We start from the raw sequence: 23,918 nt of genomic DNA on the forward strand, positions 1-23,918 counted from the left end.
GGCCAAACATTCTGTGGTCTCGTGCTCAGCCTGGGACAATGGAAAAACCGGACTCAAAGGGTAGAGCAAGATCCTGGGGCAAGGGAGGGATCATCCCTCCCTGATCCCCTGTGCGTCATGTGAACACACAGGAGCGATCCTGGGGATCGCCCCGTCTAGCTAAGGCCTCTGTGTTCCTGTTAATTCTTGTTTTATCCCCACTGTTTGTTTGTTTTTCCTTTGGGGTGGGAAACACATTTCATATCTAAATTTCAGAGTGCTCTTATAGCCATCTGTCCGTATTTCCTTTCTTTCTTTACCTTCCTTTAAGGGACAGCATGGATTAAAATTACACAAGAAAGCTTCACTTTAATCTGCAGTTAATTCATTCATCCCGCCAATCTGTCAACCCTACAACCTGAACATATATGCCATTGACAGGATAGGCCCCAGTGGTGTGATGGCAAATGTTGAAATGCAAGTGCTCATCATGACAGTCCCGATAGCCATGCCCCGCCCCGCTAAGGAAAGACAAAAAAATGCAGGCAGCTGAGTTGATCCGCCTATTTGTCTCTCACTGTGTATTGCTGGAAAAAAATCCATGGATTGCAGCTAAGCTCAGAGGGAAGCCTGATAGGGGTGACAGTCGATGCTAATCAAGCAGTCCCGGTGTTTCCACCCTATGAGTCCTGGTCCCATTACCCCACCACTGGTAGCCCCAGATCTCCAATTCATCCTCTTATTTATTTATTTATTACATTTTTATACCGCCCAATAGCCGAAGCTCTCTGGGCGGTTCACAAAAACTAAAATCATGAAGAGCGTAAAAACAATCGACAATCTAAAAACACAAATACAAAATACAATGTGAAAAGCACAACTGGGATAAAACCACACAGCAAAAATTGATATAGGTTAAAATATGGAATTAAAACAGCAAAGTTTAAATTTAAGTTAATAGGTGTTAAATAGTTCCACCTCCCTCTCCTAAGCCAGGGTTTTACGGGTGCAGTCAGAATAGTATCCTCTTGCCAGGAGATGCACAGCCAGGAAAAGAACACTCCAGCAGAGTAAGTCTTTGCTGTTTTAATGCATGTGCCTGGCTTGTCATCACAGCGCACACTCAGCACGCTCATGTGTAGGAGGAGAAGGGGGCACTGCTTTTAGGGGGGATGCTTGATCAACATTTCCCACAAGACGCATAACACTTTCCCCTTCTGGGGCGGGGGGAGAAAGCCCTCCAAACTTAAGATACTAAAGGTCATTGGAACAAGTTTTATGAGCTCAAAATAATTACCAATGCAATTCACACTACAGGTCAACTGCTAAGCATATCCTACCCTTTTCTAGTACCCTTTACTTGGCAGGCCAAACCACATGCAACATGGGAATCAATGCAAGATCTGATCTCCCAAAATATGGATCTTTTTTGCAATAACTTGAAAGATGGCTGCAATTTTCTTGCTGCAGGCCATTCCTGTGACCGGCCCATCACTTCTTAATATTTGTTTGTTTATTGCATTTCTATACCACCCAATGGCCAAAGCTCTCTGGATGGTATCACAGGGCTTTTCTACACAAAGCATACCATTCTTCTGCTTTGTAGGCTATTGGCCTTGGTTTTAGATCCTACAAATTGTTACCATCATCAAGAAACATTGGGCTTTTCAGCATGAGGCATTTATTGTGTGCTTGTCATTCCCTATTCATGCTTGTTTACTGGTTCTTTAGACAACCCTCCGGTATTGCTTCTGTATCTAAGGAGCACTTTCCACGAGGTTTTTCAGAGCAGAGAAAATATTAATTGTGAAAATGAAAGAAAGCACAATTTCCTCTTATGTATTTCTGCTATACCACAGTGCCACCTAGAGGTTATCTAGCAGAGAAGCAGGATAGGAAATGCTTCTTGTGTGGTGCTCAGGTCTCAATTCTGCAGCAAGACTGAAAGTAGATACAGCGGATTAACAGCAGATTAACAGGGTCACGTAGAAAAGTTCTCCCTCTTCATAGAATCATAGAATAGCAGAGTTGGAAGGGGCCTACAAGGCCATCGAGTCCAAACCCCTGCTCAATGCAGGAATCCACCCTAAAGCATCCCTGACAGATGCTTGTCCAGCTGCTCTCTTCACCAAAAGAAACCCAACGTGCCTAGCAGTGCTCCCTCTGGGACTTCTTACCAAGCTACAACAGCAGCTTTGGGGGATGATTTCAATTAGGACAACAGCAGATGAGGATGAGGGGGTTTGGAACTGTGCCCACTTGAATACAGGAACCACCTCTTAAAATCAAAATGTTACGTCGTGTGGTTTGTATGAATCACCTTTTATAAACAGTTCCCCAGAACTGTCTTGTGGGAGACTCTTGTTCATTGTCCTAATAATTTATATATTTACAATATTTGTATACTGCTCCACATCTAAACAGATTCTGGAGCAGTGAACAACAAGAGATAAAAAGCACAAAAGATAAAAAATGAAACATATTAAAATTAATCTTTAAAAAACACACAGAGTGCCAATAAAACAAAGCTGGTCAACCAAGGAAGCCTTCCTGGAAAAGAGCTGTTTTCAGGAGGCATCGAAAACAGCGCTGGATTAGTGCCTGCCTGACCTCCAGAGGTGGGGAGTTCCAGAGGATGGGAGCCACCACACTGAAGGCTCTTCTCCTGGTGGACTCTAGTCGGGCCATAGTTCCATGAAGAACCACCAGGAAGGTGCCCTCTGATGCCCTCAGAGATTGGTCAGGTTGGAGGCCTCTGGAGGCTTTGGACATCAACTCCATCAGCTCCAGCCAGCATGACCATTGGTCAAGAATGCTGGGGATTGTACTCCCAAACATCTGAACGGCGCCAGAACATCTGATTTGGTTTTGCAAAACCAGTGAGCCAGGCTCCTCATGTGCAATTAAGTGCAGCCTCTGCCTTCCCCCTCCCTCTTTTCTCTCTTTTCCTTCCCCATTAAAATGTCTGGAAAAGAAATAAGTGACCGCATCAAACCCGTTATGAACCTTTGTCAGCTTGGGGGGTCCTGGAATCACAGTAGGCTGATGGAGAGACATCTATCCAAGGCAGCTGGAGGTTGCCAGTGTAGCCCCCTCCTCTTCCCCACCAAGCCTGCAAATCTCACAGGAACAACCAGAGGTTAACACTCCATTCACCCAAAGAGCCATGTTAACCCTTCAGCCACCGCAGCACACACCCGCTCTACATTGTGTGCCTTTAGTCCAAAACCTTGTTTCGAAGGATTAAGACTAGAGCTGCAAGGGTGATCAATCCATTTAAGTGTATTTTTTAAATCCCCCCAATTACCCCCTAAGGATTAACTGGTGAGATTAACAAGCAGAGACTGCTGAGGGTCTTCAGCTTTTGAAGTCTCCTGCCCCAGCCACACAAAGCCGCACAGACACCACCCCGGAGAACAAATTTGAAGATGGGTTGTCTTTCTACTCTGTAATGAAAGCAAGGCAACTGTGTGCCTTAAAGCCCCCAAAGAAAAAGTTGTAAACTGGGGTGGGCAACTTGTGGCCCTCTAGATTTGAATTTTGGGGGGGCCTACAATTCTCATCATCCCTCACCATTAGCATTATTATTATTATTATTATTATTATTATTATTATTATTATTATTAATTTATATAGCACCATCAATGTACATGGTGCTGTACAGAGTAAAACAGTAAATAGCAAGACTCTGCCGCATAGGCTTACAATCTAATAAAATCATAGTAAAACAATAAGGAGGGGAAGAGAATGCCAACAGGCACAGGGTAGGGTAAGCAGGCACAGGGTAGGGTAAAACTAACAGTATAAAGTCTGCACAACATCAAGTTTGAAAAGTTTTTAGTTGAGCTTTAAAAGCTGCGGTTGAACTTGTAGTTCTCAAATGTTCTGGAAGAGCGTTCCAGGCGTAAGGGGCAGCAGAAGAAAATGGACGGAGCCGAGCAAGGGAAGTAGAGGCCCTTGGGCAGGCGAGAAACATGGCATCAGAGGAGCGAAGAGCACGAGCGGGGCGATAGTGTGAGATGAGAGAGGAGAGATAGGAAGGAGCTAGACCGTGAAAAGCTTTGAAGGTTAACAGGAGAAGTTTATATTGGATTCTGAAGTGAATTGGAAGCCAATGAAGAGATTTCAGAAGCGGAGTAACATGGTCAGAGCGGCGAGCCAAGAAGATGATCTTTGCGGCAGAGTGGTGAACAGAAACCAACGGACTGATGTGAGAAGAAGGAAGGCCAGAGAGAAGAAGGTTGCAGTAGTCCAACCGTGAAATAACCAGCGCATGAACAAGCGTCTTGGCGGAAGAGACAGACAAAAATGATTGAATCCTGGCAATATTATACAGGAAAAAACGACAGGATTTAGCTACTGCCTCAATATGAGGAATAAAGGAGAGCGAGGAGTCAGATATAAAGCCAAGGCAGCTTTCCTTTCCCCACAGGGATTTTAGTATGGGGAGACACACATCTAAATCTGTGCGGAGGGAAAGCCACTGGGGGAGGAGGGGTGTAATTTGGCATGGGGGAAAGGCAGGGGGAAAGTTGAGCGCCCCTCTGCTGCTTCACTACTATGAAACGAGCCCTCCTGTAGCACAAAAAAAGGAGCACCAGGCTACAGTTACACAGATCTACATGTAGTTTATCATTTGGTCCAGATAATACATTGCTAGAAGATCCCTCAACCACAGGACAATCAAAACTGACACTGCCCAAATCAGTGCCAATCAACAGAGGCACCAGAAGCAGAATTGGGGAGAGGAGAAAGGAGGCAAAGTCCTGTTACGTTCCTGCACCCCAGTCCTGGGAGGGCAGGGCTTTAGCGCTGGCTCAGACACCTTTGTTTCCTAGAAGGAGAGCGCTGGAAGCTTGTGGTCTTTCTTTTACGAAGCTTTATTTAAACTCTGTTCAGGATCAAGACCTACAACAATCCGACTCTCGACTTTCACTCAGCTGCCCAGCAGATCTTCCTCTGCAAGACAAAAGCTGCTCTCCTTTTGTCTCAGTTTCTTCATTCCCTCCTACCCACTCAGGCCTTGTAGAACAAAAAAGGATGCCCATGTAGGAATTACAGTGTGTGTGTGTGTGTGTTTGGGGGGGTGGGAATGTTCAATCTCTTTTAATCATAGACACCAAGGGGCCCCTGGAAGTAATTCAGACTGACTCCAAACACATTACAGTAGATTCTAAAAGGGACAATTTTTGTCTTGCATATTAGATCTGTCCAAACACAAATCTGTATATTTCATATTAATACTCCAATCCTATTGTTAGGTTGATAGTTTGCTAATAATGCAGGATGGTTGGATGCTGTTTCATCGATGGGAGCTAATGACAGGAAGTGCTCGCATAGATGGGATTCTCTGTTCCGTCTTTGTAATGAGATGCTCATCAAAGCCTGGAGAAGGCGACACCCCTTCAGCTAAGAGGAGAAGGCAGGGAAACAATTTGGAGCCAATTTGAAGTGGGAAGGGATCAAGCAGTCGCTAGCAGAGAGTTTGGAACTGCAACTTGACTAAAGCATCCCTGGGGGTAACAGTTGTTCTCTTTAGGGATCTGATGCGGAAAGAGGGTACTTGCTCTGTTTTATATGATTTTAAATACAAGAAATATTACCATGACACCACAAGTCTCCAGTGCTCTGTCATCCAAGGGACACTGGGTCTTACAAAGTTCTCTCTGGGACTTCTCACTATTTAGGGAAGCAGGTGAGCACGTAAGAATGGTCCTAGAAGTGAGATAGCATTTTCTCAAAGAGAAACTGCAAACTGATTGATGCTGCTCCAAGCAGAAACCACAGCACCCCAACTGCAAATGCAGGACTTTAAAGTAAAACAGAAGGAGAGCCGTAGGGGGTGTCTTTACCCCCTTGGCTGCGCAGCAGTGCTGCATTGTTTATATGATGCAGCCGCCGACTCACAGCCACATCGGGCTTCTACCTCTGAAACTGCGCTTTTTCGTGGTGTCCTTTTACCACGATTTTTTTAGTTGCTCTGAGGTCACCACATTGTTTCCCAGTCTGTTGGTGGTGGCCTCGGTTTGGGTTGAGTCGATGGGTGTTGTTGGGGGCTGATGCAAGTCCCAGGACAAGTCCAGGTAAGCGTGGGAAGACAAGGCAGAGGGTGGGCTTGACGAGCTGAAATTTATTTATTTATTGCATTTTTATACCACCCAATAGCCAAAGCTCCCAGGGCGGTTCACAAGAATGGCTGCTGGTGCTGCAGTTTTTCTGGCTGGATTGCCTGCGCTCCCTCCTGCCATCCGACTTTATCATTCCCACTTCACAGCAGCGATGCTGCAGGGCTTCGAGGAGAACCCAGATACAAAGTAGCGGCTTATAGACACCCCTTAGAGAGCAAGTTGGAGAAGCTTGGAAGCCTCCCAAATACGACATCTGGCATCTTCAAGCAAGGAGGGGACAAGAACTTTTCTTCATGTAGAACTACGTGGGGTCTCAGCTGACCCAAAAGCTCACTTGGGGATGGGGTGGGAGGGCTGAGTGGCTTTTGGTTTTGGACCGTGAAGTTCCGCACTCGGTGGCTGAGGCTTGAGATGTTGTGTTTGTCAAGGGGGATGAATGAAAAGACTGGAGGAGGAGACCCAGGAATTGGAAAGCTGCTGCAAGTGAAAATGCAGGAGCTGAAGCAACGTGAAATGGAACCCCATCCTGGAAGCAAAGGGTGCCAGAAGGAGACCAGCTGGAAGCCTAGAGCTGTAAGTGAGGAAACACGCCCTGCATGCACCCCATGATGGCTTTAGCTGGTGGGATCAGGATCTTACATCTGGCAAACCCTAGCGTGGGAGCAACCCAGAAATCTGTGAGTGATGGAGACAAAACTGAGAAGGGCGCCTGACAGTCCCAGTGTAAACAATTGGGATGATGGTTGTAAACCGCCCAGAGAGCTTTGGCTGTGGGGCGGTATATAAATGTAATAAAATGAATGAATAAATAAATGGAGGGGAAGAGGAATTATTGTCAGCCAGCTTGGCAGGGTGGGGGCGACCACAATGGTTCTCCAGAATTTACCCCCTGCTTAGGGATAAGCAGATGAGTCAGTTTCCACGCGTCAGAGTCAGTTTCGCATGGGTTCATTCATAAATCTATTCCATCCTGTTTCCACATTCATCTCTCTGTGTGTGTGTTTAAATCTGCATGAAAATTTCACTTTAAAAATCTATGTGTGGACATATTTTCTCACAAAATACTCATACCTAAATGTGTTCTCTCTCTAAGTACACATTTCTAAATGTTTTTTTTTTAATTAAATAAAGGATTTTGGTGTGGGTTTTTTTGAGCTGAGAACTGCATTGCAAAATTTGGAGAAGTGCAATAACCAAATGATAACCTTGGATTGCCTTCTACATAGAACAAACAAGCCATTCTCTTTGTCAAAGAATAAATGGACATTAAAAACTGCAATGTGCAAAAACCAGTGGGGGGACATTTCAGCCTCCCTTAAAGTGGCTGTCGTGAAGCAAAGAAACCTCAAAAGAGAGACTAGAGTGAAAGACTGCTGAGTTACAATTCATCAAGAGGTTTAATTCTATCTCCTGTGGATTGAATTGGGATAAAGGTGTATGTGTGTGTGTGTGTGTGTGTTTGTGTATATATATATATATATATATATATATATATATATATATATAATGTGTTACTTTGTTTATTCAATGGCAGTATGTGTATGTTATCTGCAGAAATCGTTTTGTGAATGGCCACTATTAATAAGGTAATTGTTACCGTCTGTAGTTTCTGCATTTCATTTCCCCCTGACCTTGCTATTCTTTCCCCTACCCCCAACCACGGGCTGGATCCATGGGCTGGAAGGATACCATTGGTGAAACGGTACACCTGCATCTGCTTCTTCTGCCTGCAGCCCCTGACAGCCTCCAAATCTTCTCTGGAGAGTCTCCCAACCTTCAGGAGCAGATTTGGAGTGTGCACAAGAGGATTGCAGGGGGGAGGAGAGAATGAAGTCCCATTCCATCAGTGGTATCTTACTGCTGGCACAATAAAGATGATGGATCCAAGCCCGTGTGTGTGTGTGTGTGTGTGTGTGTGTGTGTGTGTGTATACCTGCAACTCAGGATAACACCTCATATATCTGATGAAGTATCCAGTGGAATTTTAGGATGGTTTTAGGATGGTTTTTTTTAACAGTGTATACTATGTTTTTAATCAGTATTTTATGTATTTGATGCTTGCTGTTGTTCCCCACCCTGATCCAATCGGAGAGGCAGGTAAGAAATAGATGATGATGTGGACTCTAGTCCACAAAAGCTTATGGCATAATAAATTTGTTAGTTTTTTAATGTGCCACAGGACCCGTTGCCACCTTAGGCAAAATATTTTTTCTTTTGGGAATGCACCTCCCATGGTTCAAAATCTTCAGAAAAGGAGGGCAGGGCTCCTGTATCTTTAATAGTTGCATAGAAAAGAGAATTTGAGCAGCTGCCATTTGTATGTATGCAACATCTGGTGAAATTCCTTCTTCGTCACAACAGTTAAAGTTGCAGGAGCCCTGCCCTCTTTTTTATCTGGTCAAAGAACAGGAGCCCTGTCCTTCTTTTCATATGGGCGCCCTACATTCTGTATCCTTGCCCTATCATGTAAATAAAACTCATTTCACCTCACAAACTGCCTTCATAATGGAGGACTGGAGAGGAAGGAAATTCTAGAAGGAAATTCTAACTTGTATTTGCGAGCAGCAAGAAAGGAAGTCTGTCTTGAACAAGTGTATACAGGAGATTGGGAGAAGTGTATAAAAGACTAAACTGTCTTTTGTTTTGCTAATGATGAATACTGCATGTAATGGCTTGAAAGGGGAATTGTTTTGTTTAGACAAAAGGGGAGAAAAGGTGATTGGTTTGGGGACACTGATTGCAGTGACTTGAAGTGCTTGGCTGGAAAAGAAGAAATGCCTTGGTAAACAACTAACCATGAATCACTAGGCACCTTTTATTTAGTTATCTTTGTTAGCCTAGTTTATCTATTTTTCCAGGAAGAGATAGAAACGTTATGGTGAATGTCTCTTGGTACACCAGATGATCATTTTGGGAAGGAGGTATTATTATTATTATTATTATTTATTTATATAGCACCATCAATGTACATGGTGCTGTACAGAGTAAAACAGTAAATAGCAAGACCCTGCCGCATAGGCTTACAATTATCATCTTCTAGGCAACTGGGAGGGTGAGTGGCATGCTAAGGATGATCCCAGAATCCCCATTGTAATCTCTGATTGGTGATCAGAGATAACAACAGCCCCCCCCTTCTATATGATAACGGGGTTGCTTCTCATTGAATATAAACCCGAATTTTCATAAATTCGAATCTACGCAAAGAGCGTCACACTGCGGCATCAACAGCTATTTATCTCCTTTTTTTGTAGTGCAGTTATTAATACACACATATGCGCACACGATGCTATGGAGTAGAGACGAGCGAAGCTATAAAGACAGCAAAGGGATGCGAGAGGGGGACTGAACACGTCTCCTCCCTCTTGCTGCCCATTCCCCCTTCTTTGTTTTAATTTTAAAGCTCCATCAACATGAAAACGGCGGGAAGGAAAGAGGCAGCCAGAGGATGCCAGAGGAGGGAAGGAGGGAAATGGGCCAATCACTTTGTCCTGCCCTCAAAGTTACACCCACATGTCAAAATGCGATTTAACTCCCCCAAGGACACATAACTCTAATGCGGTGCAAACTCGGACGTTGATCCAAAAGTCGTGGTAAATCGCAACTACGAATATGCGCATTATCGTGTTAAAAACCCAGCGCTGAGGCGAATGGGCGGCTGCGTCATGCGTCCTGAAACGCGAATCTGCGCATTTATGTCAGGGTAAAGAAGCCATATAGACATGCCCCCAATGATGTTTTTGGGAAGGAGGTGTTGAGGATGATTGGAACTATCATGTTTTAGGCAATTGGGAAGGTGAGTGGCGTGCTAAGGGCGATCCCAGAATCCCCATCGTAATCTCAGGTAGCAAAATTTCTTGTGCTGACCCTGGGTAAGAAGGGCTGAGTTCCGTGGCCACAGATATATTACCTCCAAAATGGTCTGTGGACCCTGGTGCTTTTCATTTAGAAAACATGCTCCGTATGACTCCTAGGGCTTAATTACACAAGGCTTTCACTCATGGAAGTTTGAGGGTCCTTTACATGACATTGTCAACCTCCATGGCCTTTCCCATGCTTGAGCTTTATCTTGCTTTCGAAAAGTTTGGGTCCATCGCCATCTAGTGGCTGTAAAATGAAACATATAGAAAGGTATTTCCTGAATCAAAGCTTGTGTCTGCCTGTGTAAAGGAGCTGATTTTATTCCTGTAAAGAATCCGGAAGCAGAAACCCTAGTAAGGATGCAGTATTTTAGCCTTATATGAAGGAGACACTGCCATTGACTGAGAGAGACACCTCATGGCAAGGGCAGGCAAATCCTGCCTTTGATTCACTCGTTCCCAGTCAAGGGCTACAATCCAAGCCATACAAATCACATTTTTTCCTTCTCTGCAGAAGGGAATTGCGGTTGGATGCCTGGGGAGGTTTTCCAATTGCTCCTGACTGAATCCCTAGAACAAACAAGGCCTCAGGATTTCTGCTCCCATCTTTTCCTTTTCCACTGCAGTCAAATGAGACTGGAAAAATGAATCCAGCCACTCAGGGCCCTGGGAGATTCCCTTAGAATCAGAACTGGCACACACAAACCCTCTCCATTAGCCCTTCAGTTTGGCTGCGTTACTCCTAATCATCTTAAAATCAGGAGCCAAGGCCTAAAATAAATCATGTGTTCAGCTTTAAAATCAGATGGTTTGGAACAGCAAGAAGAGCCTAATTTGGCTTCCCGGGATGCTGAAGATTAACTTTTCTGAGATTTCCATTACTGTAAGTATAGAAGAAGTACCCTGCTAGAACAGATCAATGGCCCATTGAATCCAACATCCTGTTTCCCATCATGGCCAACAAGGTTCCACTGGGAAGGCTTCAACTCCTTGAAAATACCTTCACATCAGCTGCAGCCAAGAAAGCTTCTCTTCCCAGACAGCAGTTCTGCAACCAACGGGCTGCAGCCTTTGATCAAGTAGCTGGGAAAGGCTCTAATAAGCTGCAGATCTGTTCATGAGAAAGCATCCTAGTCTGTTCCTTCATGCAGCAGGGTGGCATGCATACTCATGAGGCAGAGGGCGTCAAGGGACCCTACAAAGCCTGCATTGACTTTAAGTATCCCTGTTAATTCCTTTCTTGTTTTATCCCTCTGGCTTTTTTCTTTGGGGTGGGAGACACATTTCATATCTAAACTTCAGAGTCCTCTTATATTCATCTGTCCCCATTTCTTTTTTAACCTTCCTTTAAGGGACAGCATGGATTAAAATTACACAAGAAAGCTTCACTTCAATCTGCAGTTAATTCATTCATTCTGCCAATCCGTCAACCCTATAACTTGAACATATATGCCATTGACAGGATAGGCCCCAGTGGTGTGATGGCAAATGTTGAAATGCAAGCGCTCATCATGACAGTCCCAGTAGCTCTCCCCCTCCAGGAAGTCCACAAGCAGGATATGAGGGCAACAGCCCTCTCTTGCTGTCATTCTCCAGTAAATGGTATTCCAAACTTTATCCTCCGTGAATTTGTCCAATCCTCTTTTAAAACCATCTAAGTTGGTGGCTATGTCCTGTGGTCGTGAATTCTATGTTATAGAGAAAGTATTTCCTTTTTGTCTGTTCTGGATCTTCTACCAATCAGCTTAATTGGATGACACCAGGTTCTAGTTTTTAGGTAAGAAGTTGCTTAACTTACGTCAGACTTATGCATGACACGGGGCTGCTGCTGAAAATGGCATCCCTGTGTAGTGAAACTCACCCACTGTGCTGATACCATGTTGCATTTACCTCTACATGGCTGGTTGCTATTGGAAAGAACAAGGAAATGCACAAGAAGTTGATATTATGGCAGGGGCAGAGTAAATGATCCTGAGGACCCTGTTCAGAAGACACAGTATGCCACAGTGGTTAAGCATTTTGAACTAAACATTATGGCTTACTGTGTCATGTGAACCATGACTTAGCATGTCATGTGAACCATTCACAGAATGATAGAATAGTAGAGTTGGAAGGGGCCTATAAACGAGTCCAACCTCCTACTCAGTGCAGGAATCCACCTTAAAGCATCCCTGCCAGATGGTTGTCCAGCTGCCTCTTGAATGCCTCTGGTGTGGGAGAGCCCATGACCTCCCTAGGTAACTGGTTCCATTGTCGTACTTCTCTTACAGTCAGGAAGTTTTTCCTGATGTCCAGCTAGAATCTGGCTTCCTGTAACTTGAGCCCGTTATTCCGTGTCCTGCACTCTGGGATGACAGAAAAGAGATCCTGGCCCTCCTCTGTGTGACAACCTTTCAAGTATTTGAAGAGTGCTCTCATGTCTCCCCTCAATCGTCTCTTCTCCAGGCTAAACATGCCTAGTTCTTTCAGTCTCTCCTCATACGGCTTTGTTTCCAGACCCCTGATCATCCTCGTTGCCCTCCTCTGAACATGCTCCGGCTTGCCTGCATCCTTCTTGAAGTGTGGTGCCCAGAACTGGACGCAGTACTCTAGATGAGGTCTAATCAGAGCCGAATAGAGAGGAACCTCACACGATTTGGAAGCTATAATTCTATTAATGCAGCCCAAAATAGCATTTGCTTTTTTTGCAGCCACATCACACTGTTGGCTCATACATCATTCCTAACCATGGTGGCTAATAGTTTAAACTATTAACAACAGTTTAAACACGCTCACTAACCATTTACTGCAGAGGGGTTAGCGGCCTAACTATGGCCTAGTATGTTGTCTGAAAAGGCACAATGTGTCATGATGGAGAGGGAAGAACTTGGCACGGCAATGCCATTTTCAATGGTAGTCTCATAAGGAGCATAATGTGTAGTTCTGCTCATAGTAGCACTAGAATGCTGCGCATTCGGAGCACATATAATTCACTGCTAATATTTTTTTCAGGAATATGTCCAAAGAGCCCACTTGGGCTTTCTTCCAGGAAAATGTGCTCAGGATTACAGCCTAAAAGTTCCGAATTCTGCTGCAAAAGAAAGCCACACCTCTGGTGCCATAAACCCTACATTCTTGCTAAAATATTCGGAGTACTTTGTTCAGGTTGCAACATTTTTACAATATGGCTGTATTCAGATGGTCATATCTTGGCCTAACCACTATAGAGGCTAATTACTACTCACTAAAAGCTCCATCCGACAAGCATTTTATTGCACGTTTGTTACTGGGCAACTCACGGAATTTGCTCAGATCCCTCACATGATGTCATCTGCCTCCTGTGCACCTTCCACCCCTTCTGGCCTTCCCTGTGCAACATCAACAACAAACCCTAATTAAAAGCTCCATCACACCGGAGGTTAACACGCTCCCTACTTTCACTTCTCTACCCGTGTTTTCGTTCCTCAGTTACTTCCTCTTTCAAAAGAGGAAGTAAGTACACAACGAACCCATTGAGTCCGCTGTTCTAATGGTGCTGCTTTAGAGTAGGGTGACCAACTGTCAGGATTTTCCCGGATTTGTCCTAGTTTTTGTTCTTTCCATGGTGTCAGGGGGGATTTTCAATAATTTTCAATAATGTCCTGGAATGACACACCTTCCCCTTTAAGGCTGCCATTAGCATGGCAGGAGGGAATGACATCCTTTCTTGAGGCACATCATTCCCCCACCCTGAGCTCCAATTGAGGTCTTAAAGGGGAAAGTGGGTCATTCATGGACATTATAGAAAAGGCCCCAATTGGAGTGGATGGTGGTGATGCAGAATGAAATCCTTTCCCCTCCTCCACTCCAATTGGGTTCTTTAAGGTGGCGGGGGAATAACATACTTTCTGCAGGACTCAGAAAGCTGCTTCCCCACACACACACTAGGTGTCCTCTTTTTTGGTTTCCCAAATATGGTCACCCTACTTTAGAGCAAGAATTCTGAGATTAAAACATTGTACTAAAAGCTCCATCCGACAAGCATTTTATTGCATGCTCATTACTGGTCCCTCACATGACGTTGTCTACCTCCCATGCGTCTTCCTTGCACCACAAGAAAATCCCCAGAAAGTCCAAAATATTTTTAAAACTGGAAGTTGCTACTCTCTCCTGCTGTGTGCAGGAGAAGCAGCGTGATTAGAATGTCTGGCTGAATGGGCCTCGTGAACGTTGTTTTGAAACAGGAAGTAACTGAGCAAGGAAACCAGGAGTGGCGAAGCGATAGTAGGGAGCGTGTTTTCCCACATGTGATGGCGCCCATTATGTCTTTCCTTTCTTACAATGCATGGCTGGCTGGCGAATGCTGGGGGTTCTAGGACTTTTTTTTTCTTTGTCTGAACATGCATAGATTGCGCCCTTAATGGATTTTCTGCCTTGGAAGAAGTGGTAGGGGGAAAGCACAGGAGGGTCATGAGTTGAAGACAATGTCGTCTGTAAAGGACTCCCTGTAAGATTTCATGAATGTGGCAGAGTGATGGCTCCATAAAAGCCTCTCCTGGAAGCCAATGCCTATTTCAGGGGTGCTCCCACATAGAAAGCTTCATCCCACGTACCTGCTTCCCTCGGATTATCCCCGTAGCACTAAGCTTTCACGGTTGTTGTTTTTGCTACCGGGCGGCAGCGATCCTTTGCATACCAGGAAGTGAGTTTAAGGGGGAAATGTAAAAAAATCATTAAAAAATCAACGGATGACCCAATTCAATTCAAATTTGGTGTGTTTAAAGCTCTCCCTAATATCTATTAGTGTGCCAATTTTGGTGTCTTTATCTTTAAAGCTTACGCAGATGTAAGCATTTGTTTAAAATCTTGCTCCTGCACCCCAGCGGCGGCTCGGAAGATACGCTCAAAAAGTAGGGGCTAAATACGGCGAATCTTTTTGCTTTATTGCACAATTAAGGCAGGATGCATGGGAGTACTTCACAATCAAAGCAGATTATAAGGTGGAAAACTTCAGAGTCCTTTGCATGCAATTCGCAGTGATTGCACAGTATAACGCTGGTGTAATAAAGCTCTCAGAGGTTAGGTGGGTAGCTGCCAGCGATGGGGAATGTTGTGTTCTTACAACTGTGGTGCAACCTCCAGAAGCTATCTTGCCTGGCACCTAAATTGATTTATCTTAGATGGCAGGGGAACACTGTGCTGTGTACTAGAGCCACTGGCAGGGTTTTTTTTGAGGGTTTGATAGGGTGACAATATGGAAGGGAGGACAGGGCTCTTTATCTTTAACAGTTGTATTGAAAAGGGAATTTCAGCAGGTGTCCTTTGTATGCCGGCAGCACCTGGTGAAATGCTCTCTTCACCACAACAGTTCAAGCTGTAGGAGCCTGAGTTGGAAGCTTTCAAACTGTTCGATGGGGCAAGGTGTTGAAGGGGCCCTAAAGGTGATGACCAACAATTTAAAATCTTGTTATATGTTGTTGTTGTTTTTAAAAAAATGGAGAATACTTAAAACAAATAAAACAAATCAATTCACTCAAGATTAAAACACACCAAAAGCTTGGCAGAATAAAAATGTCTTGAACACCTGCCTAAAAGAGATTAGAGGAGGGGCATCATGAATAATCATGTCTAGGATTGCACTGCTAATAAATAAATAAATAAGTAAATATTGCAAAGTAAATGAACACTAGGAGAAGATACTCTTAGAATGTGGAATTTGGGGTGAGAATGGGAGGCTTTACGAGCTGACAGAACCACCTGTCTGTTCATCTGTGAAATGTTGGAGGTTATGTAATTGGCTTATAGGAGTTTCCCCCAAGTGTGGATTACAAGGTCTGAGATTGCCAGAAAGAGGGAGCTGGGTTCCCCATTCCTGTGTGCCATGGCCCCAATTATTCTACACTTGGGCTGGGTAGGAGCAGCGAGAAGACACAGCACAGAGGTGAGTGTGTGTGTTTGCGTAGAGGATCTGGGTGGATGAGAAGACGCAATGCAGAGAATGTAGGAGCTGTGCATATATACAATGAGGCTTGCCATCAGGACATCTGGAAACCTATGTTGGGGATGCACACACAGAGTATTTCATAATATTTGAAAGGTACTAAAAGCCAGGACATCCCAGTGGTTATCAATTGGGTTTAGGATCTGACAGATCCCTATTCGGTTGCCCTTTTTGCCATAAGCAGCCTGGGACATTACAGGAGGAAAAGAAGAGCCCAAGGGTCCATCTCGTCCAGCATTCTGTTCATACAGTGGCCAACTAGATACCCCAAGGGGAAACTTACAAGCAGGACATGAGTGCAACAGTGCACCCTCCTACCCATGTTCCCCAGCAACTGATGTACATAGGCGTACTGCCTGTGATACAGGGTATAGCATATAGTCATCAGGACTAGTAACCATTGATAGCCTTCTCCTCCACTGTCCGTCTCAATTGCCCATTTGTAAAATGGGGGTCATCATGAGCATAGAGGAGTTTTGAACGGACAAACACAACTGTACAACATAAATGATAAATTGGACCTTGTAGCACTTTTAACACATTGGCTCCTTACAAGTTGTATGTTTGTTCTTGGGGCAAACCACTGAGGTGAACCAAGAATAACAATTCCAGGCTCACATGCTAGTATAGAAGCAACCCTGATCTCTGGTTAAAGGATTTTCATACTGAACCTGGAAGTCCCTGGTTCAAATTTAATGTCATGAGCTCACCAGATAGCCTTAGGCTGGCAACTCTTTCTGGGTTATATCCAGTGCTGGTCTAACTAACTTATAGTAGACCAGTTTCAATGGGTCTTTTATTAGTAGTACTAGGGTGACCATATGAAAAGGAGGACAGGGCTCCTGTATCTTTAACTGTAGCATAGAAAAGGGAATTTCAGCAGGTGCCATTTGTATATACGGAGAACCTGGTGAAATTCCCCTCTTCATCACAACAGTTAAAGGTGCAGGAGCTATACTAGAGTGTCCAAATTTAAAAGAGGGCAGGGCACCTGCAGGTTTAACTGTTGTGATGAAGAGGAAATTTCACCAGGTTCCCCATATATACAAATGACACGGGCTGAAATTCCCTTTTCCGTACAACTGTTAAAGATACAGGAGCCCTGTCCTCCTTTTCATATGGTCACCCTAAGTAGTACTAACATTGTATACAATATAATACCAGCACCTAGTAACATTGGGTTAGTAATGGCTTGCTTTACCAAGACTGCTATAGGATTATTTATTTATTATTAACATTTATATACACTGCCTGATTTGCTAAAAAGCCATCAAGCCAGTGTACAACAATCTAAAATGATAAAATCTTAACACAGGAAAAACAAGAACACCTTTTTAAAAAGTAAAACTTTTAAACAACTACATCATTTAAAAGGCTTAATATAAAGATAGGTCTTTGCAGCCTTTCTAAAAGGCAAAAGAGTGGGGGGGGCAATCGTAGTTCTAGAGAAAGCGTGTTTCATAGTTTGGGAGCAACACAGGAGAAGGCCCTGTGACGCGTGCCCGACACATGGGCCTCCGCAGGTAATTGTGTCTTCAAGAGGGTCTCTCCTGCAGATCTTAGCATCCAGGCAGGATTTCTGGGATAATGCATGTGAAGTGCTTTGAAAACTCAAAATGCACTAGGTAAATGTTAGATATCACCCTTTAAAAGCTAGAGCAGTGCCTCTATCCTGGCACTGCTTCTGCCTGGCATGCAGGCATCCTTAAACAGTTGCTTTGGGAGCAGTGACATCTAGGATCTCTTGACCAGGGTCAGTCCCTATTTTCTGGTTTGTGTCCCTGGTTCTTTTTTTCCTTTTCATTAAATAGTGTGGGTTGCTCCGAATGGTGTTTTCGCTGTTGTATGGTCCACATAGAATATTAATGCATGTGCATGAAGATGGAAAACCAATGCTGACATCTTGGTCCTTATTTGGTACAGAGGAGGCTCTTCAGAGGCAGCCCGGCACCAAATAAATTTAGGTCTAGGATCTTAGTCTAGTCACTCTTGCCAACTTCGTGCACACAGAAGACCATAGTCCAGATGAGCTATAAACAGGGCTGCAGATATTGTGATCACATAACACAGGTGCAGAAACTGCAGAGAGTGTGGTGTAGCGGTTAGAGTGTTGGACAGGGACTTGTGAGAACTGGGTTCTGATCCCCACTCAGCCATAAAGCTCACTGGGTGGCTTTGTGCCAGTCACGGACTCTCAGCCTGGCCTACCTCACAGGGTTGCTGTGAGGATAAAAAGGAAGAGGACGAGGAGAACCATGCAAACCCCCTTGGGTTCCTTATAAGGAGGAAAAAGGGCAGGGTGTAAATGTAACAATTTAAAAAATAATGAATGAATGTATTTGCCAGAGTCCCTTGTGACAAATGGAGGGGCATGGTTATTATTTTTACAAACCCTGCACCCCTTCATCCCCACAAGCCAGCGAGGGAACTTCTCCCATGAAGGATAGTTACCTCCACCACCACCCCACACACCAACTTGCTCAATATCCCCCAAAATATCTAGAGCAGGCAATTCTGACCAAGGCTTTCATTCCAGATTGTACACTTTTGCCGTCCTTTCCTGGGCTGTTTCGCTCCCTCTTCCCGGGCCCTCTTTCTCTACAAGCCCCGCCCTCTTTTCCCTCCTTTCTCTTCCTCTGTGCTCGTTGGCTCCATCCAATTCAGAGGACGTTCCTTGCATTTTTTGAGGTTAAAACCTGATTTGAGGGGATTTTTTTTGGCCAGAGCAAGGGCAGCAAGCCGGGCATGAGCACAGCTTGGCAGGATTGGCTCAAAGAAAAAATGCGCGCACACAACAACAAACCCACAGGCGCCTGATCCATAGGAGTAAGCAATAGAAGGAGTCTCTGGAGGGGCTGACTGACAGGGAAAAGGGAGGGAGAGGTTTTGGGTTTTTTTTAAAGAGCATGACTGGAGGAATAAGAGTCCCTGTAGCTACTGGAGAGTTGTAATAGTATAAGACTAGAAAGCAGATCCAAAAATTCATTCCAAAAGAGGCTGCAGCAACAACCCTAAAGGGGAAGCGGCTTTCAGAAGGACAATTTGGAACTGAGAATTGAGTTACGCACTCCTTCTCTTTCCCCTGTCCTCACATCTCTGCTCTAAATCGTCATCTCCTGAAGCAGTTTTGACAAAGGGGGTCTGGGCCCTCTTAAAGCTCCATCACAGCAGGGGTTAACACGCTCCCTACCGTCGCTTCTCCGCCCGTGTTTTCGTTCCTCAGTTACTTCCTCTTTCAAGAAGAGGAAGTACACAATGAGCACGAGGCCCATTGAGTCCACTGTTCTATTGGCGCTGCTTCTCCTGCACACAGCAGGAAAGAGCAGCAATCCCGAGTTTAAAGAACACTTCGGACTTAAAGAGGGCTTTTTTTGTCGTGCAAGGAAGGTCACAAGGGTCGGAAGGGGCACGGGAGGCAGACGACGTCATGGGTTGGAGCCTAATAGCTTCACAATGCTTTCTGAGCGGTAGTGTTAAAAGGCCTCTGTCTGGAAGCACTCACAGCCTTAGTAAATGTCCTCCATGTAGAAGAAGGTACATGTGGGAGAAGCCTTTGAGTATTCTGGTCTTTACCAGAATACTTGAGTACCCCAAGGGCTTTACTGATCAAAGCCAGCACTTTTAATTGTGCCTGGAAACCAAGTGGTAGCCAGCAATTAACTTTCAGCACCACCAAACGTCCTCCATCACCACCACAATGGGTGCCTGCTAATAGTCAGGTAGATGTGATTATGCAACTGAATGCATAATGCATTGCAGTAGCCCAGGGATGAGCATCTTGTGGCCCTCCAGATGTTTTAGCCTACAATTCCCATCATCCCTCACCTATTGGCTATGTTGATTAGGGCTGATGGGACTTATAGCCAAAATATTGGGAGGACCACAAGTGGCCCACACCTGCAGTTGTCCAACCCAGGTGTTCCCAAGGCATGGATGACTTGGCAGGTTCGTATTTTTCTAGCAGAGGTTGCAGGAGACATACCAAGTAGTGGATTGCTATGGCTTGGAGCCATGGATGCCATGGGCATTTAGGAGTAAAGCTTGACTAAAAAAGAAAAAAACCTCTAAACTGTGAACCTCATCCTTAATAAGCAAGACTGAAGTCTCATCCAGAACAGGTCTCCTTGATCAAACAACAGCAAGCACTTCAACATTACGCTTCAGATTATTAGTTCTCATCCAGCCCATGACTGATTAGAGGGACCTTGTTCAGGAGATCCACTGCAACATTTGGATTAAATGTAAAGGAGAACAGAAGGTCACCAGCATGCTGATAATGACACCTTGCCCCAAATCCCTGGATGACCTCATCCAGTGATTCCATGTAGATGTAAAATGGCATGGACTCCATGGCAGACATAGCAGAAGAGCCATGAGTTGGAGTAATAGCTCCCCATCACTATATACTAAAATTGTCCATCCAGGTAAGAACAGAACCACTGAATCCATTTGCATCCAAGTCCCATCATAGACTAGCAAAGGTGTCCTTGATCCATGATTGTGAAAGCCACAAAAGAGGTCCAAGAGAATGAACATTCTCTCTGTTCTCCTAGTTGAACAGAGAACAGAACAACCACTAGAATCACTAGAACAACCAAGACTATTTCAGTCCCCAAACTAGACTGGAAACCAGATTGAAATGGGTCTATATCATCAAAGAATGTCTGGAGTTGTGCTTCCGCTCACCAACCATTTTAACACCTTGCCCAAAGAAGGGAAGATCGACAACCAGCAGGTAGCTGGAAAAATAGTATGAATTCCATGACTAACCTACTCTGGCTTCTGAAACAGGGTGTGCTTATTAAAAAAATTAAAAGCATCATGATCAGTTAAACACACTAAGCCATGGTTAGGTCGCTAACTCCTTTGCAACAAATGGTTAGCGAGCGTGTTTAAACTGTGGTTAAGTAGCCTTGGACTGCAAGAAGATCAAACCAGTCCATACTCCAGGAAATAAAGCCAGACTGCTCACTTGAGGGAATGGTATGAAAGGCAAAACTGAAGTACTTTGGCCACATAATGAGAAGACAGGATACCCTGGAGAAGAGGCTGATGCTAGGGAAAGTGGAAGGCAAAAGGAAGAGGGGCCGACCAAGGGCAAGATGGATGGATGATATTCTGGAGGTGACAGACTTGACCTTGGGGGAGCTGGGGGTGGCGACAGCCGACAGAAAGCTCTGGCGTGGGCTGGTCCATGAAGTCAGGAAGAGTTGGAAACGACTGAATGAATAAACAACAACAACAAAGTAGCCAACATGGTTACTGGAGGATCATGACATTGTCTAAAGAACTCATAAACAACTGTAAGGAATCAGTAGTGCACAACAAATTGTGTAGAAAAGCTTGTAATCCAAGCCCCTGCTCAGTGCAGGAATCTCGCAACTACAGCCTGACTGACAGATGCTGTCCAGCCTCTGCTTAAATATCTCTTGTGCAGGGGAGCCCACCACTTCCCAAGGCAGTCTGTCCCACTGTCAAACAGCTATTGCTATTAGGAAATTTCCCCTAATATTTAGCCAAAATCTGCTTCCTTGCAATTTCCACCCATTAGTTCTAGTGTGGCCTTCTGCAGCAATTGAACAAACAAACAAGAAACCTGTTCCATCTTCTATACGACAGCCCTTCAAATATTTGAAGACAGCCCCTTCCTGTTTCAACCGTTTTCATAGGACTTGATTTCCAGATCCCTCACCAGATGGGTTGCCCTTTGCTGGACATGCTCCAGTTTGTCAACATAGTGTGGTGCCCAGAACTGGACACAGTGTTCCAGATGCAGTCTGACCAGCACAGAACGGAGTCCCTCTTTTGCCTTTGGGGGTGCCTTCTTAACAAACTCTCAGCATGCGTATAGATTAGGGTGACCATATGAAAAGGAGGACAGGGCTCCTGTATCTTTAACAGTTGTACTGAAAAGGGAATTTCAGCCCGTGTCATTTGTATATATGGGGAACCTGGTGAAATTTCCTCTTCATCACAACAGTTAAAGCTGCAGGTGCCCTGCCCTCTTTTAAATTTGGACACTCTAGTATAGCTCCTGCACCTTTAACTGTTGTGATGAAGAGGGGAATTTCACCAGGTTCTCCGTATATACAAATGGCACCTGCTGAAATTCCCTTTTCTATGCTACAGTTAAAGATACAGGAGCCCTGTCCTCCTTTTCATATGGTCACCCTAGTATAGATGTTCTACAGCAGGGATGCAGGACCTACAGCCCATGGGCCTAATTCAGCTGCAGACGTTCCGCATCCAGCCCGCTGAGCCTCCTTGGGTTCCTCCAGGGGGCAGAGCTTGGATGAACTCCCCTTGGAGGAAACCCCGCTGTTATCTCTGATACCTAATAACAGTGGAATGCACACAGCAGGGGACTCAGCTGATGTTGGGAGGAGCATGTGCTTTCCCCAGTTTTGGCCAAGTACTTTTGCTCAGTGCATAGGGCACCATGGGAAGGCCGCATGAAGCCAGGGACTTGGCCAGTGCCAGAAGGAGTGATCCTCCTGGTGCTGGATGAGTTCATTTCTCCATGCTGAGAGAGGCATAGAACTCCGTGCCTCTCTAGGGATGGAGAAAGACAACATGGGTGGGGGTGATGTTAATGGGTGTGGCCATGGTATCAGTGGGCGTGGCCATGTGCATTAACATCATCTGACCCAGGGAAGGCAATTCAGCCCCCCACCCAGATATGGTTCTGCACCCCTGTATTAGAGTGTGTGTGTGTGTGTTTTCAACACAATCCTAGCATGTTTACTCAGTAGCAAGCTCCACTGGTTTCAAGGAGACTGACTCTCACACAAGTAAGCACATGAGAGTGCAGGCTTCGGCTTAAGCCCGCTTTGCTGAGCCTCTAGAGGTGAACATCTGAGTGGCGGCGGATGTACCTCCGCTCTAGAGCACATGCATGTAAACACACGCACATCCACGCAAACGCCAGTGTGCCGTTTCCCGCCAGCCCATCGCCCCGCCCGGAACTGCTGAATGTGTTTTCAGTTGCAGCTATTCTAACAGAAGCCAAATCATAGCCAGCGAGAGATTCAGGCATTCTACGAAAGACCCTTCAAAACTACTGAGTGCTTCAGAAGGAGGAGGACAAGACAAATATAAACGTAAAGCAAGCAGAGGTCATGGAGTGAGTAGTGCTGGGTGTTACAAATATGTAACCGCCCCTACTTTCATCTGAGTGAAGCTTTGGAGAGGATGGGTTCTGTCCACGTTTCTAGCTGGAGACACTCCTTGCACAAACACACACACACACACACACTTGATTCACACCCCTTGCTGTCCCCAATGCCGCAAACAGCTGGAGCCCTGTGGCTGAATCATTTTCATCATATGACGCAGCCAGTAATTCCACGCTTGCCTGTGCGGAGAGAAAAGAATAAAAAGACAGAGAAAGAGACAGCTTTAGGTAACACACCTTAGTCAACTGCATTCTTGTGGTGCCTCTTGGGCTCCCTTTCCCCTGGGGGGCAGAGCAGCAGTCGGTCCCCCAACAATCGGACCCTCCTGTCCAGCCCATACGATCCCCTCTCTGCTTTCTAACTCTTGCTCTGGCAAGTTGTGGCTAATTTTCCCTCTCTCTCCTCTTCTCAGGATCTTTGGAACTGCCTTGCCTTGCAAACTCCTCCTCCCTGTCCCACTCTTCCCCCCCTTCCCGCTCTCCATCTCTCTCTCTCTCTCTCTCTCTCTCTCTCTCTCTCACACACACACACACACACACAGTGCCTTAATAATATTTAGCTCAGTGCCAGAGCAAACTCAGTCATGCCAGAGGAAGCAGTGTAAGCTTACAAAACCAGGCCTGTAAACAGGTGGCAAAGCAAACCCCTGAGATGTAGGTAGATTGATGTGTGTGTGTGTGTGTGTGCGAGTGTGCGCGCACAAGAAGGTCATAAACTTTTCAGGGAATAACGTGGAGGAGAGGGAGACGCAGAGGGAGATGACATATTATTGGAAATGGGGAGGATGCCTTGTCAGAATGCATAGGCTCCAAAGAGCGTA

At 45.2% G+C, this 23,918-nt stretch overlaps 1 protein-coding gene across 1 annotated transcript in view; it reads right to left on the bottom strand.

The window, feature by feature from the left end:
- The window catches only part of TNS2 (tensin 2), a 146,802-nt gene extending 123,333 nt beyond the window's left edge, over positions 1–23,469 (bottom strand). Inside the window, exon 1 of the mRNA XM_063119224.1 lies at positions 23,335–23,469. Within this exon, the coding sequence (XP_062975294.1) occupies positions 23,335–23,436 (102 nt within the window). The 5' untranslated portion in view covers positions 23,437–23,469. The remainder of the gene's footprint in view (positions 1–23,334) is intronic.
- Positions 23,470–23,918: the final 449 nt, after the last annotated feature.

The sequence above is a fragment of the Elgaria multicarinata genome, chromosome 3 (assembly GCF_023053635.1).
Source record: "Elgaria multicarinata webbii isolate HBS135686 ecotype San Diego chromosome 3, rElgMul1.1.pri, whole genome shotgun sequence".
NCBI classification, from domain to species: domain Eukaryota; kingdom Metazoa; phylum Chordata; class Lepidosauria; order Squamata; family Anguidae; genus Elgaria; species Elgaria multicarinata.